The sequence below is a fragment of the Lissotriton vulgaris genome, chromosome 2_1, assembly GCF_964263255.1.
Source record: "Lissotriton vulgaris chromosome 2_1, aLisVul1.2, whole genome shotgun sequence".
Taxonomy (NCBI): Eukaryota; Metazoa; Chordata; class Amphibia; order Caudata; family Salamandridae; genus Lissotriton; species Lissotriton vulgaris.
Window position 1 is genome coordinate 595893185 of NC_141687.1, and position 20355 is coordinate 595913539.

At 41.8% G+C, this 20355-nt stretch overlaps 1 protein-coding gene across 3 annotated transcripts in view; it reads right to left on the reverse strand.

The window, feature by feature from the left end:
• Positions 1-20355, reverse strand: part of COL16A1 (collagen type XVI alpha 1 chain) — an 831382-nt gene that overhangs the window by 306292 nt on the left and 504735 nt on the right. For all 3 annotated transcript variants that reach the window (XM_086955641.1, XM_086955640.1, XM_086955639.1), the window contains exons 16-21: positions 15670-15732; positions 14731-14775; positions 13173-13268; positions 12305-12343; positions 9673-9717; positions 9517-9552 (exon numbers count right to left, since the gene is read on the reverse strand). In XM_086955641.1, the coding sequence (XP_086811767.1) occupies positions 9517-9552; positions 9673-9717; positions 12305-12343; positions 13173-13268; positions 14731-14775; positions 15670-15732 (324 nt within the window). The remainder of the gene's footprint in view (positions 1-9516; positions 9553-9672; positions 9718-12304; positions 12344-13172; positions 13269-14730; positions 14776-15669; positions 15733-20355) is intronic.

Below are 20355 nucleotides of genomic sequence, written 5' to 3' on the forward strand. Positions count from 1 at the left end.
TTATCTGTATGTCCAAGAAGTGCAACAAATGGTGTTGGATCAAGAGTATTTTCAACCATTCCACTTATTGTTTCAAAACACTTTATTCCAGAACTCAAACACATTCGGACATAACTAAGAGATACGCAGAAAACTCATATTATTTGCATTACTTTTTACACATACAACCCCCTCAGGAGAATATTTTACCATATCTTATGGTGTGTAATATATACAATGGATGAACCTAAAGGGATTCAGTATATGCCTATAAGTAAATGGTGTTTCGTTAACCTGAGCAAAATATTTCCAGCAACCAACAGACAGTGATTGTCCAAATACACTCTCCCAAGCTTGCTTAGCTTCTTGCGTTGGTCTACAGTTCAACATCTCAGTATACATAAAAGACATGGTCTGAGCTGCTGAAAAACCGTAGTGATCAGAGGCACCTCCACAAGTGGAAGGGTAAAGTCAGAACATATTGTTTTAGCCACCAAACGTAGACTACAATAAAGCATGACTGCCAAAGATGACTCACCTCCCTTAGTCTTATATTCCTGTACCTCCATAAACATAACATTGAGCAAGAAATTATCCATCACCTTAAGTCCAAGTCTCTAATATATTTCTGGAGGGTCTTTCAAGGATGAGTGGCAAAAGAGGATTGCTGATTATGGTCAACGAAATGAATATTATATTGTGGCACCAATTCTTTTAGACAATTCCCACTATGACCATCTAGTCATCCCCACCATGTCTACAAAGTAGGTGTCCTACACATCACCAATACCAATGAGTGTGACTAAGCGATCCTAGGCTCACATTTTACATACATAACAGAGGAATTCTAGTCAAACCAGTATTTAGCATAATGTGCCTGGGCTACTTGGTAATATAAAAGAAACATTGCAACCCTCCTTTCAGCAACAGCTGTTTTAGCATCTATCACCGCACTCGTGGCGGTTTACCTCTACAATATCTGTTTAAGGTGTCAAAAACAGTTAGCAGGTATATGGATAGGGATATTTGCGAACAAATGTGAAAATCTCAGCATCAGAATAATTTTGTTAAAGATATTCTCTACAGTAGAGAAATTGGTAAAACTATCAAAAGCTCGACTACGTCTATAAGTGATGTATGGCTCTCCTAAAGTTCTTTCTGAGCATTTCTACTGCAGCTCTAGGTACCTACCCCCTAATATTTCACTTCACCAGCTCACCAATAGAAGAGATATTTACCGCAATATATCCATACTGTCTATAAGTGAGAATAACTTCAATTTATATCAATTAATTTAAAAAAATGAAGTTTGCTTCTGAATACAAAGTAGTATATCATCGGCATATAGACATGTCAAGAACAATCTGCCCATTACATAGATAACACAATGCGAGTGGCTATCAAACAGCAGGCACACCATGCAATAGCTTCTGCAAATATCGACAGTGATAATGGATACTCCAGATGAGTACCTCTATTAATGCTAATAACATTTGAGGAAAGGATAATAATCTTCATACGAGCCACCAGTCCCAAATGTGGTAAATTTATTGTCTAGAAAATTCATGCCAAGTCCCATACGTCACATTACCTCCTTTATAAATGGCCACTCTAATTCATCAAATGCTTTTTCAGCTGCTGCAAGAAGATCATGTTCTACCCCATGTGAAATTGTCATTAAGGTTCATAAATTAAAAGCTGTGGATCATTGTGGTATAAATCTTTCTCGGTCTGGAAGTACCCATAGCTCCATTGAAGGCTGCAATCTCTTACTGTCAGCATGCGGGAGCTCCCTTTATGAGGAGCAGTAATGGGAGTCTCGTTCTGGCTTCATAAGAACAGTAATTAGTGCTTACATGACTTATGGACTTGGTCTCCCCTTAACTATAGCTGTGTTAAATACATCCAGTAAATTGGGTGCCAGAAAGTCAGTTTATTCTTTATAAACTTCATCTAGAGGCCATCACCTTATAGGCCCTACCACAAGCCAAACCACATTCAGCACCCTAAATCTCCTCACCTCTAATGGGAGAGTTGAGAAGTTCACACATCTCATTCTACCGAGGCCAGAACAACATTATCCAAAAACGAGCAACCTCACTGAAATCAAAATGAATGTGAACAGAATATAACTTCTCACAGTAATATTTAAATACTTATAAAATATCTGATGAGGATTTCACATTCTGAGCTGCATCAGTGATGATACTTGAGATCTGCAAAGTCAGTGTTCTGAGCTCTGGTGATTCATGCATGTCCTACCTAGGCAGTCCCCTCCCCAAATGCTCTAGCTGGGGCCTGCTTCACCAGATAACATCTCACTTACTGCGGCCTCTCAAAACCTTTTCACTGTGTCTCGGGTTTTGATCAGAATGTCTTTATCTTTAGTTATCTCATAAGACATTGTCATGGACGAGCAGACAAGTGGGGCGCCACAGATGCCGACTTCAAGGCAAGATTCGGCAAAGCAAGGGCTGCTTCCATTTAGCTAAATAAGATGTAAAACCCCAAGGACTTAATGCTACAAACCAAGATTAGTCTTTTTAACACCAATGTATAAACGGTTATTCTGTATAGAAGAGCAACTTGGAGGGCAACAGTGACTACCACCAACAAAGTCTAGACCTTCATCTACACCTGTCGGAGAAACATTCTCCAAATCCACTGCCAAAACACTGTAAGCAACAACGACCTATGGCAGCAGACTTTCTAACTTACTGCTCATCAAGAAATCATGAAAAAATGCTGCGGCTGAATAGGTCACACCCTCCGCAAGGCTACATCGAACATCAGCAAGCAAGCCTTCACCTGAAACCCTGAAAGGAAAAGGAAAAGAGGAAGGCCACGAAACTCCTGGCATTGATGACTTGTGGCTGACTGCAAGGAGATGGGTTACACCTGGAGTCAGATTGAAAGAAAAGCACAAGACAGAGATGACTGGAGAGACTTGGTTGAAGGCCTGTACCCCAGAAGGGGTATTAGGCATAAGTAGGAAAGTATTTCATAAGACATCTCTAATCCCTTCAGCTCAATTTCCAATGTTTTCAATGGTGTATGCAGCAATCTGAGAATGCCTTGTCAATTAGAAATACATACCCCCTAATATGTACAAGTTAATTACTTTCCATTTCCACTACGGATACTGACCCCTCATTCAATGTAAAATATTCCAGAATGTCTGATTTGACCCCAAACCTAAACACTTTGTCAAACATCTAAGTGAATGTCCTCACCCCACAACATTGGGAGTTCAGCATATTTATGACATTTAAGCATAATATCAACAAAGTACTCAGTTATGGAGTACTGTAAATAGGCTCTACCCTGATTTGTCACAGTTATTCAACTATATACTCATAACTGGCATTATCTTCATTGTGTGTCTTAACTTCCTTAATGTGTGTGAAGCATTTGAATGTATTAATGAAATGTAATTACCATAGGCATGAGAGGTTTATATACGAGTAAACTAATGTTCCGTTAAAACATGTAACCATCTCTTCTCTTATTCACGTTTTTGCATGTATTCCTAAAGTTATACATGTGTATGTATAATCACGTATTCAAATTCATGATATCCTCTGAGCTAACATAACCTGACTACAAGTACCAACTGAAATGCATTTATCCTTGCCAGTACATTCTTTCTTTCCTTTTGCAGGTGCATTATCATACTACTCTTTAGTTAGAGAAAGGCGTAATGTTTGTATTAGAATAGTGGGGTTCTAGATGCTCAGGGAAGCCTGGAGACAGAAATTAATTCTCATCAAATTACGTCTGAAAATGACAAGGGAAGAGGTTTAGAGTCACCCTCACAGGGTGGCACGGAGGACTTGCTAGTGTCATTAATGTAAGAAATGAAGCTGAGTTTCACTAAATCAGAAATAAATCAAGGAAAGATCCAGGCAACTTCTGAGGCTTTGGAATCCAAGGTTAATGACTTAATGGACCGCGAGTCAGCGATGGAGAATACAGTGGAACAAACCAAGGAAGAGGTGAAAACCTGTCAGGGAGAAATTGACAATTTAAGAATAAGCGAAAATGAGCTTAAAGAAAAAATTGAAATCTTGGAAAATAATTCAAGAAGAAACAACCTACAAAAACTAAATATCCCAGAAGGTTTAGAAGGACATGACATAAAAACATTTGTAGTGAATTTATTAAAAGAATCTCTCCCAGAAATAGAAGAGAAAATCTTGGACGAAGACATTCAAAGGGTGCATAGAGAACCTTTGGGACTAAAAAACGGAGGCACCTTTTCCAAAAGTGACTAAAACTTTAGAATCCGTTCTGACATATCTAGAACCACACAAGACAAACAGTGAGTGCCTGGCAACTATATGCATGAATTTAGGTCTTTAGGAGCAACAGTTCAAATGAACTTCCCAGCCTCATTGAGGATTATGTGGAATAGTAAAATACACAACATTAGGGAACCAAAAGAAGTGGATGAATTACTAGAACAATTTAAAACCCAAAAATAAGGGCCATTTACAGTGTAAAATAGAGCTTCGCGGTAACGGAGCTCAAAATAGGGCAATTAGTATTGTACAAATGGTAGTAGGGAAGGGGCCTCCAGGGGAGGGTGAGGAATATAATTTTACTTTTTAAGAGCACAGTTTTTGGGGTTTTTGGGTAGGGAGCCTTAGGGAAAAAATAAAAAATAAAAATATTTGTCTAATATGCAAAATATAAGGTCAGCCAAGATCCTGACAAAATGCACAATACTGCTGTAATTATTAAGAAGGGCGATGGAGAAAGAAACAGGCCACGTTCGCGCTATGTAAAACTTTATAAATAAATAAATAAGTTAATTGAACCTCAGGGCAAAAATAAAATAAAGATCATAACGTAGAATGTGAAGGGTCTCAGAGTGAAGAGAAGACAACAAAAAGTATTTGAATATCTAAAAATAATAAAAAGTGATGTTATAATTTTACAAGAAACACACCTTTTAAAATCTGAATGGGTTGAAATCATAAAACATCAAAAATGGGTGGAAAGCTACGTTTGTACAAATCAGGCTTGTTGTATTAAGGGAGTGGCAATAATAGTTTAAAAAACATCAAAAATACTTATTGTAGAGGAGTTTGTAGACCCAAAGGGTAGATGGGCAGCTGCTAAATTGAAACTAGAGGGTACTCTTTATTTGGTTGTTGGATACTATGGCCCAAATACAGATGACCCAGCTCTGCTTCAATCTTTTTATGCCCAACTAATCAATGTATCCATCCCAATTATCCTGGGAGAACTTGTTATTAGATCCCAAATAGGATAGACAACCCCCATGGAGAGCTTTAAATCTACCTAAAACGAGGGAATGGTTAAATAGATTTAAAGAAGATTTGGGTTTGGTTGACATTTGGAAAAGCAAAGGTAACCAAAATAACAGATTTACATATAAAAATCATAAATACGGTCACACATCAAGACTTGATTTTTTCTTGATAGACAAAATGCTAAGCAAAAAGGTATTAAAAGTACAACATGTCCCCGCACATTTATGCGACCATTCACTAGTATACATAGAAATAAGCTAGTGCCACTTTCAGGGCAAAGTAAAATGGACCGTAGACCGTACACTTCTTTTGGATGAACAGGTTATTGATAATTTGAAAACTATAATGGAAGAATACTTCCAAATTAACTCCAATGGAGAGATATCTACTCAAGTAGTATGGGACGCATATAAGGCGGTTATTAGAGATGCTCTGATTAGCCTAGCAGTAACAAGAAATAAGGAGATCAGACAGACAATGAGTCAATTGGAGACAGACATCTCGTAACAATATAAGATTTATGAAGAAACGGCTTCTAATGCAAAACAAGAAAGAGCAAGAGAAAAAATAGCCAAAAAGATGTGTGACTTGTCCAATTATTTAGAGGGAAGAATAAGAAGAAGGTGGGAAGCCAGTAGTCTGTCTAATTATGGATATAGGGAAGGGAGTGGGAAACTCCTCGCATGGAAAATCAAGACTGACTCTAATAGAAATAAATAAAAAAAATATATAAAACAATTAATATCAAATTAATTAACTATTTAGTAACTGTACCACAAATGATAAACCACTAGGAACACTGAACATGAACTGCAAATCAAGTTGCATATCAAACTAAGAGTTTCTGAGTCCAAACACAATTATAATAGAATAACAAATGATCATATATCAGTCATTATCATTCATGCTAGAAGTATTCATTTTCTGTCTTGAAGGGACATTCGACCACCAGGACTGGGTCTATTTTTATCTTAAGAACACAGAGACATGTTGATGTATTGAAGTGCCACATCCGGATGTGTAAAGAAATGCGCCTCTCCATTATGTTCAATTCTCAGCTTGGCCATGCACGAATTGGAATATTTAATTGCTTTCTTACCTCAATTGTTTTTTGCCCTCCAGAAAGGATCCCTAGCTTCTTGAACTGCTGATGTGAATGAACCATTATCTGCATTGATTCTATTAAGATGCAGCATCACATTTCCGTCCCTATAATTAAACTTGCACAAAATTACAGGTTGAGGATTTGCCACGGGCATGACGTGGGAGCCAATGATCTATGAGCTTTCCTAACAATGAGAGAACACCTTTAGGCCGAACAGAGATTTCAACAATTGTTCCACGTTGCTTGTACCTTGTGTGTTTTTATCTCCGGAGATGTGCACATTGTTTCAGCATGACTGCCCTCCCCAGTCTTTAACGTTATCATTTCAATTTCTTGGCATAGTTTGGGCAAAGGATCTATTATTTATCAAGCCGAGCCCTCGACGTCTGATATCTGAGCTTCTGCAGCAGCCATTCATGTGTCTTGCTTATAAACTCATTAAATAGCCTCATAATCAATAGTTAGAAATGGAATGTGGCTAGATTTAGGAATGAAAAAAGGAACCAAAATGAGTTCTGCTCGTAATTCCTCAAATCAGCTAAATTTTGTATATACATAATGAGATGTATATTCTGCATTTCTATGGGGCAGGCAACTGTATTAGGATTTTTCTTCTGGAACGCAATTGGTTTTTGCTGATTCTACATTTTTAACAGAAAACCAATTCTATATTAATGTTGACATGGCGCTCAAGCACAATTTTGCCTCAAGGCTTGCTTAAAGAGGGTTTAGGATCCACCTGGCTCACTCACTGAGAGTACTCTGGAACTTTCCTCCAAGTGCCTTCTGAAATAGGGTTTGCTTTGTACAAGGATTTGAGCATGTTTCTACGCTGATGATCAAAATTAATTTTAAAACATGTAATCCAAAGTATTGAAATCACTACATTGAGGCCTGCAAATGGTTTTCTGGCTCCTTCTTCAATGTGCTGGACTTGTCCAATAAGTGCTTCTTGGCCCTAGTGTTTTGTATGTTTGAGTATGACGAGGAGCCCATTAGATTAGAGATGGTGCCTCACAAAACACCCAAAGAAATATAAAGCAACTATCTTGTGTCACTCTAGACATAGGATATGCATCTGGTTGTTCAGCTGCATTGGTACTTATCTACCATCTTCTAGTAAGGCAAGCATGGAGGTTTACCCAAGAACAATGTGCTTTATTGCTCTAATTTGTGACTTTGGAAACAAGTAACCTGATCTCAAAATCCGGCTTTCACACTTTATCAATTGCTGCATTTGGCAGGAGATCAGTTAGAGGTTAGCAAAGTGAAAGAATTATGTAAATCAGCACCTCTTCTGTCGGCCTAACCTGCAGTTCCTTCATCTCATTTAAACATGTGGTAACAATTTGGTTTACAGCATCGGTGCCTCAGCAGCATTACATTTTTGCCTGCTGTACTTACTTCCTTGTCAACGAAAGTGCATCAGTTTCTTTACCAAAATACACTGCTGTTGTGGCATTGAAGTAAAAATACTATATGTGGCCTGCTGAGGGACAGGCAAAAGTGAGCCCTGCTAACCAAGTTGTTAGGAGACCAGTCCAACAAACTCAAAATGACCCCCTGTCTGAGTGCGGACATAAAGATAGCACTCGTAAATGCCCTTTGTGAATTCCCAAAGTTGTAAACTTAGATGTCTGGTCTAGGTTTACCTTTGTGAACCGGGCCCTCTGTGTTCGGTTTAGAATGAAGGAGACTCTCTAGAAATATCTTTTAGTGAGTGTCAGCAATGTGTTAAGGTACACTATCACCAGAAATGAGATCCAGAGATCATCAGCACTGATGAATGATCACCAAAATCTATGAAGGACATTTGTACCCAGCAGTAAGCCTTAATAACATTTAAACTACGGTGGTGGATTGAGAAGAAGTTACCTTTTAAATGAGGTACAAAGCATGTCTCCTAATGCAACACTGGGAAAACAGACAGTCACAAGCCAAAAAAGAGAGATGTTGTCAGTGGGAAGCAAGAATTAGAAGCAGAAATAAGCGCTAGCCTGAGCTAACAGGAAGCAGGAAGTTTTAGCAGCCGAGAGGAGAAGTTAGTAGGACATCATCAAGCATGAAACAGGACCCAACAGCAGGGAGAGCGAGGCTACACGATGCAACAACATTTTTCAGCACCGCCATACATGATTTGAAACATAAATAGATGAGCAAAACTAAAAAGAAGGGAGAAAGGGCTGAAGTGCCTGCAGAGGAGGATCCAGCAGAAGAGAAAAGGTTTCAAGAATCTTACAAGAGCAGCCAGCAATTAAGAGGATGGGCAACAAAGGGGAACTGCAAAGTAAAGAGAAAGCAACAGAGGGAAGAATGTTTCAAAGTGTCAAAAAGCCACTGTGAGGAAGAAGAGTCAATCAGAGTCAGGAAACCTGAGTGATATGAGAGGGAGAGTCAATGAGATATGAAAACAAAGAGGAGAAACCATGCCCCTAAAACTTGATCAAAGCGGGGCTTGCTAGCGATAAGCCAAAAAAAACAAATGTTTTTATGCTCCCGCTGCATATGACCTCAGGGAGAGTGACCTGGAAGATGACCCATTGGTCACTGAGGTGCATCCAGATAACAATCTCCAGGAGAAAGAACATCAAAGAGATTTTATCATTTTAGGCCTCAAGAAAAACAGAAATAATGAGAGGATCTTAGAATGTGTCAGAAGGAAGAGGGGACAAAAGATCCTGTTGTTACCAAATTTGGCACCAGAGATGATATACAAGAACCCCAGTTATTACATTATTAAAGAAAAATATTTGTATGTAATTTTGCAAAGGCAGAGGCTCTGTTGAAGTCAGTGCTGGTATCTCAGAAGTAGAGTGAGAGGCATTAAGAATAGAAAAGTCTTATAGGCTGATGATGAGCAGAAATGGGGCTGAGGAAGTGAAGTAAATCAAAACTGGCTGTGATATTTGGGAGCATTAAACCAAATATGACATACCACAAACTATGAAGTGACTTATCTCTGATAGATGGAAAGGGATGTATAGATGTCAGTACTCCTTGATCACCAGTTGGAAAAATGGCCATGGGTATTAGTAAGCATTAAGCTTGAATGTACTACACCTCCCTGGACATGGAATGTCCTATTTTTTGCACTGCATATGCCTGTTTTCTTCGACTAAACCAAAAGAAATAAAATGTAAAAGACCATCTTACCTTTTCTCCCTTTGAGCCAGAAAATCCTGGTTTTCCCTAAAAAATAAAAAATAAACCACCACGGGTCATTGTTACAAGTTAAAAAACAGAACACCTGGAACATAAATTGATCAGATGCTGAGAAGGAATTTTAATATTATTCGATTAAGTACTTACAGGTTTCCCAGTGGGACCCTCTTGTCCAGGTGGCCCTGGAACACCCTAGGAAGGAAGCACATATTCAAGAGAAAAATGAATGTGCTTGGGATAGTGAAGCAGCTGTATGCACTACTGTTTTTGTTATCTATTCTGTGCTCAAAATCAAATTTTGCTAACTCTTGCTCAAAGAGAACTTGGCAGATTCTTTCAGTGATGGGATAGCACTGAGGATGCCTAGATGGAGGAGGGAATATGTCCCCATATCACACTCGCCATTCTGCATATCACGAGAGAGTGAAGAGATCCTGATTCTCCTTGCACTCAAGACTACTGCAGCATGGCACAGACACTGGCGCGTCCTGTTGCAGAGCCACCTGCAAAGTGGGTGGCAACAAGACAGCAAACCAAAATTTACAAATGTGCGATTCACCTACCCCTCCGTTGCCTTGCCTTGTTTAGAGGTTGAGAGTATACAGTTTTCTCATTGGTATTGTCTTTGGAAAAACTTTTCATCAGTAGCCAATGGAAATGGAGGAGACACCCAATTGCTATGCTATGCTATGCTATAGTGATTTATATAGCGCACGGCTGCCTCAGCAAAGGGGCGTCCCGGTGCTGCGGAAGGACAGAGTACAGTGAGGTGGAGACGCTAAGGAGGGAACTATAGTTGAAAGAGGTGTGTTTTGATAGCCTTTCTGAAGACTAGGAGATCCTGAATCCCGCGGATAGCTTCAGGGAGACTATTCCATAGCTTGGCCGCTAGGAAACTGAAAGAGCGGCCGCCCATTCTAGCCAGTCTGGTGCGGGGGACGATCGCAAGATGCTGCCCCTCTAACCGGAGCAATCTCCTAGGGATGTACTCTGACAGAAGTGGGCGAAGCATTGGGGGGGAGGAGGTTTTAAGAATTTTGAAAGCGAAGCACAATGCTTTGAACTGGACCCTTTTGCCCACCGGGAGCCAGTGCAGTTTCTTCAAGGTTCCCGATATAGAGGAATGGCGCGGGAGACCAACCAGAGCCCTGGCGGCCGCATTCTGAACTCTTTGCAATCTAGTGGTTTCAGCTAGATTAGCTCCCAATAAAAGGGAGCTCGCATAGTCCAGTCTGGAGAGAATGGTCGCCTGGACGATAAGTTGGCGAGTGCGGCAATCAAAGAACTTCAGAATGGGCCTGATGTTACGCAAGACGCCAAAGCATGTGGCGGCAACTTTTTTGGTGTGGTGCGTGAACTTTAAAGCAGAGTCCACCCAAACTCCCAGGTTTTTGACACATTCCTTAGGCGTAGGGGGAGGGCCTAGCACATCCGGCCACCAGTTGTCACCCCAGGACGAGGTGTTTTTGCCCAGGAGGAGAATCTCCGTTTTCCCGGCGTTTAGTTGAAGAAAATTCGCCGTCATCCAGTTGGTGATGTCAGTGAGTGTCTGTTTGAAGTGTTGAGCCTCCAGACCACTGTTGTCATTAAGTGACACCACCAACTGGGTATCGTCGGCGTAGGAAAGCAGGGCAAGTCCATTTCTTCTAGCTACCTCTGCCAGGGGGCGTACATATACATTGAACAGGGTGGGGCTCAATTAAGACCAGTTTGTCTGATGCCATGAAGAGTGGCATCTTTCGTGTCTGGGAGCATAATCTAAATCATGGAGACCCTGTAAAATAAATCCTGCAAGCTACCTCATGTAGTAGGAGTAAGCTCCCGGCATTTTGGGGTATATTGATTCTATGAATCCTGAAGGTGGACATCCTCTTTAAGGGCCCATCTCAAAAACGTTCCTACAGGTCCACTGTGTCACCATGAAGGTGGGTACAGCTCCAGGGGCAATAGCCCATGTACTGGGTAGCATTCTCTACATATGGCAGGTCGGGCGCAAAGAGCTTAATGGATTTAAACCATTTGTTACCATGAAGTTAATTTCGTTGTTATAATTAAATAACATGAGAAATCCCCTGCATTACTCACACCAAGAACTGTATGTTCCTCCTTGCTCTGGATGTAATCTTCCTTACTTTCTGCAATTGTCTTTACAATGCATAATCTGAGGTTTAAACCACAGAAGCCGAATGATCTTTGAAACAGTGAAGCGACCACCAAGACTAGCAGCCCCAAACCCTTCCCCACCGCCCAGCTGCCAAAGGGTACCTTGAGGAACCAATGGACGTCGACTCCATCGATACTGTGGCCACTGCACAGAGATCAAAGGATCTCCGGAGCAAAGAATAGACCACCTTGGCTGAAGCCCTCTGCACACAGAACCACCACAGAGAAACCCATATAGTGTTTACTGACCCAAGGCCTACCTAACTCACATCCCCGTTTCTCAGAATCCAATGTAATCATATGAATCCGTGATACAATGAATGGATGCAACGAATCCACAGAAGAACCCACCCAGTCTACAGCCACACAGAAGCGAAAGGGCCTTGGAACAAAGACTGGGGTGAATTGATCCCTTATTGCCCAAACCTCCATGCCAGCATTGTATTTGCTGGTACTGCACAAAGACAAAGGCTCTCTAGGAAAATGACTAGCCAAGTCTCTGCTCACTTCTTCCCAGCAGATAGATGAAAGGCTACCAGGACAGTAAAAGTATCAGACGGAACCATGGTCTCCTCTCTAGAATGGGAGAGACCTTTCTTCACAGGTGGCCACTTACATCTTCTCCTGGAGGGCCAGGTGGTCCGCCTGGGCTGCCCTGAAAAGGAAATTCAAAAGGTTCAGTTTTATAATAAGCCCTCTTTTGGAATAGACACAATAAAACAACAATGATATTCAGAAGTACTTGGGCATGGCCTTCACGAAGGCATGCACTATATATAGTACTAGCTAAGCATCCGAAAAATGGAGCACGCATGCTCTAGCTGCCTCTAATAGGCGTTCATGATAGACATGACGGACCCTTGTTCTCTCCCGTCTTGACTTTTCTAATTCTCTTCACTGGGGTCTGCCCAAGTCCCTGCTTCATCGTCTCCAGATTGTGCAGAACCAGGCAGCAAGGCTCATTTATAAAGTCCCAAAATGGCAGTCAGCAAGACCCCTATTGTCCAAACTGCACTGACTGCCAATTGAACAGAGGGCCACTTTCAAGATTGGCTGCCTAATTTACAAGGCCCGTCAGTGCAAGTGTCCTGCTTTTTTGAAATCACTCATTGCCACGTACTGCCCAGCCCATAATCTTCGTTCAGTCCATCTTCACCTTCTGGTCACTCCGGTGGTCAAACTTAAAAAGCTGGGTGGCCGCAGATTCAGTTATCTGGCACCCAAGTTGTGGAACTCCCTTACCCTGGTAATCAAGACCCCTGACACCTTGCTGAGCTTCAGGAAGAGTCTAAAAACCTGGCTCTTCTTGAATTCCAACTAGTTTTTCTGTCACCACCTCACAATCATTATTTCAGCGCCAGGAAACCTATGGTGTCAGTGCGCTTTATAAGTTTAGCTTAACATTAACATTAACCAGTGTAGCCTGGCTGCTGACAGGGTGCCTGGGCTTCCTCTTGAGTTAACCTTGGAACACATGAACTCACCGGTTTTCCAGGAAATCCAACACCAGGCAATCCAGGGATTCCAGGTTTGCCAGGTTCTCCCGCAAGCCCCTCAGGTCCAACGTGGCCGGGGTCTCCCTGAAAGAGACACATTGTGGCATTAAAGTTGCTGTGCCATAGCATGCGGCACAGTCTGCTTCCAGTTACAGTGCCTTTTACATTGCTATCGATGTTCATGTGATGACATGCCCTATTCGAGCTCTATTCAGCACTAAAGGCAAGGGAACCTGTGCCACTGACTACTTACCGTCTGAAGGATACATCAATGGCTCAAAGGTGACCGCCAAGGATGGGCGAGTGTGCTTCGGTCACCTATAGCTCTACAAAGTACCTAGTGTACATACCTAGCAAAGCATGCTGAGCTTCCAGCACTGCCTCGGACTTCCCTGTTCGGTACTTCTATGCAGGCCCCCAACTCAAGCCAAGAAAACACTTCAGAAGCAACTAAAGTTGTAACCGCACCCAGTCCAGTGAATGGGAAGAAACCGCATTTCTCTATCACGGTGGTAAAAACAACTGACAGAGTAAACATCTCTATCTTTTTATGCATACAACGTTAGGGTGTCAACCACCAGCATGCATGGTTGCAGTACATGTAACTTTCTTCTGCTTCTCTTACTCTGCGCTCTTCCTTCTTCTTTAATTTTCTATTGATTTTGTTTCATTTTCCTCACCCTTTTCATATATTTTCTTCTCTTCTCTTTAATGATTTTACATTTTTTATTTTCTTTATTAAATCTCTCTTTCCCTTCTTTCTATTTTCTTGCTTTCTTGAATTATGTGATACCCCACTTCCATTCTTTATCTTCCTTACGTTCTTTCTTCCTTCGGAGCTTCTTACTCTTTCTTTACTTTTTATTTCTGTTCCTTGATTGATTTATATTTTCCTTATTCAGTTCTTGTTCCATTTCTATTTTTCTTTCTGTACAGGTATTTTTTGTAATTTCTCCTCATTTCCTGCTGTCCATTGTTTCTTTGTGTCTCAAATATTATTGTTATCACTAGTTAATTAGAATGGAAGGTAAAATAGGTCAGTATCAGCAGCTTGGTGTTCTCTTTTGACATCTTCATCTGTTTAAATTATAGGTATCTTTATGTTTCAGATTGATTTGCTATTGTCTTCTTAATTGTATTGAAACTTAAAATAGCTTGCTTGCTTGTTAAATTAGCTGATTTCGATAGGACTCTGCTTCCCCTTTTGACATAAACGTGTGTTTATATTACCGATAATGCTGCTTCATTACTCCTTGAATCAATAGGTTACTGATCGGATTCTATTTGCTAATGTCTCACAAAATTAAAAGGCACAATATAATAAAGAGATGTACAGTGCAAGATGGCCAGTTCCTTTTCAAACACAAGGAATGAATATTTGCATTATCACACTGTGATGATAGGCGCCTACCACACAAACATGTACTATCTCCTGCAGATGAGATATCCAACCCCACAGCACTCAAGGTAAACGTGTCATGCAGATGCCGACAGTTGCTTCAATTAACTCTGGAGAATCACCCTGATTACAGACTAGGGTACTTGCCTTCGTCCCTTTTGGCCCCACGATGCAGATCTCTCCTGGTCTTCCCTGGTGAGAGAAATAAAGAGACCGAAAGAAACAGGTGTCACTGAAAGTCGTTCATTGCTGAGTCAGTTCACTGAAACTGGCAGGCTTGCTTCAGAATAGAGCAGGATCTGGAAATAAGGTGGCAGCTTCCCCGGGGGGCAGCGAAAGGCAGCGATGTTTCAAGGACGACCCCTGTTCACGCCCTACATGACATTCATGTCTGTCAGACAGCCAGGATGACTCAAGCTATCTCCGGGACCAGCTGAGAGTGGAGATGAAGGAAGATTGGAAAAAGTCTCGAGAGAGAACAGAAAAAATGGAAGAAAGATCTCCTCTCTACTTAGAAAGAACAACAAAGTGATGCGAGAAAATTAAAGGAGGGAGTGAATGTGAGGGGATATTTACGAAAGAGGGACAGGGGGAATAAGTATATTTGGTAAGGAGGCAGAGTGAAGAAGGTTTAATTGTCCTCTATAACTCAAAATACTACCTTGAAAGACGTCTGCATCACTGTTTACATCCAACATTATTGCAAGAGTATGGTAGTTTAATCAGTAAAAGATGTTGTGTTAATGCCATCCACACAGGCATCAATTATGCTGCTCCCACATACGTTATCATTCCAGAACACAACACGCAAAGATGACCATAGATTTAGCCTAAGATACCATTATGTAATACCGCTCTAAGTCGGGCCCAGGGGAGACATCTACGTGCCCATAACACTAAGAAACCAAGAGAAACAGAGCCAGTGTATCTCCCTGGTGCCAAGACCATTTGGCAGTTGTTGTTCTTGGATCCTTAAAGAAACAGACTAAAGGCTGCAGGTCTGTGGTATGGAAGCATTCCAAGGAAGGAGCCTGCATTCTCAAAGCTCTAATGGTTTATCACTGCTCTGATGATGGTGGTCCTTACATCTCGTCCTGGGTAACCAGATTCTCCTTTCAGACCCCAATCACCCTTTTCGCCTTTCTCCCCCTATGAAAAAAGAAAATAACGAGTAAATATTAAAAATACAATAATGCAGGCTGATCCTCACCCTTCGGCCAATGTACACATCCGCCACTGTTCAAGACTTACACGTGAAAGGGATTGGCTTATTACCTCATCCCCGAGTCTGTCTTTGTTACACGCCATATTTGACTTTTGAAAAACTAAAGGTTACATTAACCCAACAAGCCGTGCACATTGCACATATTGTAAATGTATTATGCAATGGGTCAATCAATACCATGACCATTGAACAGCAGGAAGGTCATACACTTCCTTCCAACATTGACCGGACAGTGTTCTTTTACACATCCAAAAATCACATGCAAATATGAATTTTAGCCTGTTGCTATGACTGAAGTATTCGTATCAATTCTAAATAATAATTCTTCTTCTTTATTTCGGCAATTTTGCCATAAAGATTTCACAACATAATAGATTAAAAACAATACAGTATTGGTGAATTATCAGATACATCAATCACAGTTCAGGCAGGATAATGAAACATTTATCAGAGTACTATATGGGCTGAAAAATGGGATCTGATCATGCATACAATCTAAAATGGGAATGGGATGTAGCCCGCCATCCACTTAAAAAATTTACCACCAGTACAATTTACACAATATGGTAAAATTAAGTCAGTGTCGATAAAACGTCTTCGACTAAACCACATGGATTCCAAAAATTTCGCTACAGCGAAGACAATTACAGGTGATAAATCTGTTTTAAAAATCCTATATGCCTGCATACAGTATCTGAGGCCCAAGTTTTTGCAAGTGGGTATAATCCAGTACCTTCTTGCTTTACCATGAGCTGGGCAAAAAAACATTATGTGTATATCATTTTCCTGCTCATAATTGCAACCAGGACAATTTTTAGTGGAGGTCTGAGACCATTTACTTGTAAAATTCCTAGTAGGCAATGTGCCGTACCTCCATTGCAAATATAATTTCCTGGTAATTTTAGGATAGATCTCATCTAAAATACACTCAAATTGATAACAATCTTTAGTCATTAAAAAAAATCCTGAAAGGGTGCCATTCTTTGTGCCCTGAATAGAGGCCAATATTTTACTTTTGTGATACAATGAAGCCAAGTGCTTGCGTGAAACTTGAGTACAAGGAGTTTCCGGGTCAGACCACAATAAGTGTAGGCCCAACTTCCCAAGGCCATTTTTTACATGATTGAGCCATGGGATTTTCCCCACTATCGGAAGACTTAATATTTCTTGTAGCTCGACCCTATAATTCACTAACTCTGGGGTTGACCAGAATCTCCGCCAGAAAGTGAGAGGCTTTATGCCCAAGTCCTCGTCTATTGGTCTGAGGCCCATATTGATCCTCAGAGGTAGTAGTGGAGTACTTGGGGGCAAAGCCAGGAGCTGCCTGAGAAATTTATTCTCAGTAACAAGGATTTCTTTTCTACACGTATGACCCCAGAGTTCGCCGCCATACAGTGCCGCTCCCTTTGCCTGGAGTCTATATATCTCCTGGGGAGGGCCAATTGGTTTGATAGTGGATTTATTCATGTTTACAAGTTTAATGATGCCACCCGCTACTTGGGCCAGTTTAAGTTGGGATTTAATTTGGTGATGTCCCAATGTCATTGATTCATTTATTGTCACCCCAAGGTATTCAAATGTTTTAACCCTTTCCAACCTAGTTGAACCAATACTTGGGTTTGGGCGTGTGGTTGATGGTGGGTTAAAAATCATGAATTTTGTCTTGAGTGCATTGATCTCCAAACTGTGTTCAACACAAAATGCCTCAAAACCGTTAAGCACATGCTGAATCCCCATTGGGGATTTAGACAATAAAAGGGTGTCATCCGCGAACATAATCGCGGGCAACCTATTACCAGCGAGCTTGGGGGCATCACTATTTAAGACCGCATTCAGGTGAGCGATTACCCCGTTGACATAGAGGCAGAACAGGGTCGGAGCCAGAACGCAACCCTGTCTCACCCCCCTGTCAACGGGGAATCTACTCGAAAGCTCACTGTGCATACCACATCTAACCTGTGCAAAATGTTCCCTGTGGAGACGTGTAATTATGTTCAAAAGTCGGGGTGGAATACCCAGATCTAGGAGTACAGACCACAGTTACCCCGTGGGACTAAATCAAGGGTCGCACGGAGGTCTACGAAAGCAGTGTAGAGGCTGCCACCCTCCCACTTAACCGTTTTTCAGTATACAAGGGTCAGACGAAAAATCTGGTCTGTAGTGGATACATTCTTCCTGAACCCAGCCTGGTAAGGGCTCAGGATTGAGTGCTCATCCACCCAGTCTAGGAGGCGGTCTAGATTCAGCCTTGCGAAGATCTTTTGTGTCACATCTATAAGGCTGATGGGCCTGTAGTTGGCTGGGAGCAGAGGGGAGCCCTTCTTGAAGATAGGGACAATCTCTGCTCCCAGTCAAGTACTAGGCACCGCCATCCCCCCCAATACTGCATTAAATATAATCATGAGGTATGGAGCCCATATCTCAGGCTTATGCCTAAAAAAGTCTCCTGGAAGCTTGTCCAACCCTGGGGCCTTTTCGGCTGCAAGTTTTATTATTGCAGCACTAACCTATGCCTCATTGAATCCATCCCAATCTATATGGAAATCATCATATAGAGAGACCAACCTTCCGTCCCCTTCTTGATCACTAATTGGTTTTCCGTACAAAACCCCAAAATGCTCCTCCCACACTTTTGCAGCAATCTTTGGCTCAACGTCGGCGGTCGGCTCACCAGACCCTGTTTTCACAATTTGATAAAATCTACGGGGTCTCTAGTTTTAAGAGCGGCCAACATGTTTACCCAGTTTTCGTGATCCCAGTCAACTTTGGCAGACTGAAGTTGGCATTTGTATACTATTCTCCTTGCTTTAATTACCTCCTTATTAGTATTCAGCTTCAGAGATGCTAGGAGATCTGATTTGGCCTTTCTACAGGCGGCATTATACCAGGACAGTCTGGCGGCCTTAGACGTCTTTTTTGTTGCAGGGGGATTTAACACCTCTGCAACTGTGCTGATTAGCTCCCGATGTAGAGCCCTGATGTTAAAATTATCAGGGGAGCGGGGTTGAGAGGCTAGCTCACCAATGCCCTCAAATATAGGGACAATCCGAGCATAAAGCTCTGCAATCACCTTGGGATTGTCTGCTATATTGGCCCATCTGACTCTACGCCTATTGCTAGCAAGGGGCACCCCGCAGCCACTCTCGCCATTAGGCAAGAGATTACCGTTTGGAAAACCAGGTGAAGAAAATACCAGAATCAGCGCATTGTGGTCGCTCTCGTCTCTGTTAATGACCATAAAGTCAATGACCTTATCCCAGGCGCGTGATTCGACGAAAATATAGTCCAAATGTGACTCCTGCCCAGGTTTATTAAAAGTAGAATTAGGGGGGATGTCTGATTGGGCGCGTCCATTGCAGGCCCTGATTGAGTGGTTACGGGTCAGAGCCATTATTTGGACAGCTAACGGTGTCCAGGACTTAGCCGGGGCACCCACTATTGGAGTTATTGCCCACTGGTCGTCCTCTTCCATGGATAGTCCATCCATCAAACCCGGTAGTGGCTCAAAATGGGAGTTGAAATCACCCCCTACCACAAACAATGTGCCTTGCAGGATGGTATCTAGGAACGCTGAAAGCTCATCAATGGTTCGGGACTCATTTGTTATGTTGACAGGTCGAGAATACACATTGACTAATGCAGGTTTAGGTGCATTCGGCCCCTCCAAAAGCACACATTGGACATCCTCCGGCTGCGTGTTCAGTAACCAGGCCTTATATCCTAGGTGAGAACCCACCCAGATGCTTAGTCCGCCGGATGGGCGTCCCTTCCCACCCCATTTTGCCAGGACTGAAAATGTAGCGAATCCAGTACGTGGGTAGTCCTCCCTGGCCCAGGTTTCCTGGAACAGACACACGTCTTGCTTATCGACGAATGACTCCCACTCCGGGCAAGATATTTTGTTGCTCAACCCTGCCAGATTCCATGACAGAATTGACAAAACACCTGGTTCACCAATATTTTCTATCACTTTAGGCGGAAGATTTGGGCCCAATGGCAGTAATGTAGCCAGAGGTGTATCTATGGTAATTGCACCATCTGCCAAGTTAATCTGATCATTGTTCACAGGGGGTGCATATTCCACAGACCTCAAGTGACTGGACACCCCTTGATGGAAGCCTAAGGGCCTTTCAGTACTGGCACAGACTATGATCGCCTCGGGGGTGGCATGTTCTCAATAGGGACCCCCGTTGACTTCAGAGAAGATGGCACACCCCGGTTACAGTTCATTGCCACCGTCATTGGAACAAAGTGTTACATTTTTGTCACTGTTTTCTCACAACTACACCTTATTGAGTCAGATATGTAGAAGAACACACCAGATACATTAATTTCTCTCAAATTGATCATTGAGTGTATAAAACATCTTTTCATACATTGCCATTTGATTCATGTCCGTTAACCATGTGTCAAACTGTAGTACAATAGGTATCTTCAAGAATGGTAAGATTCCCAGTTTGGCCATGACCAAGGAAGTGGAAAACCATTTACAGCAATGAGAAGTGACTGCAAGGGGTGTGGTTGTACTGTGGAGTAAGTCTATTCTT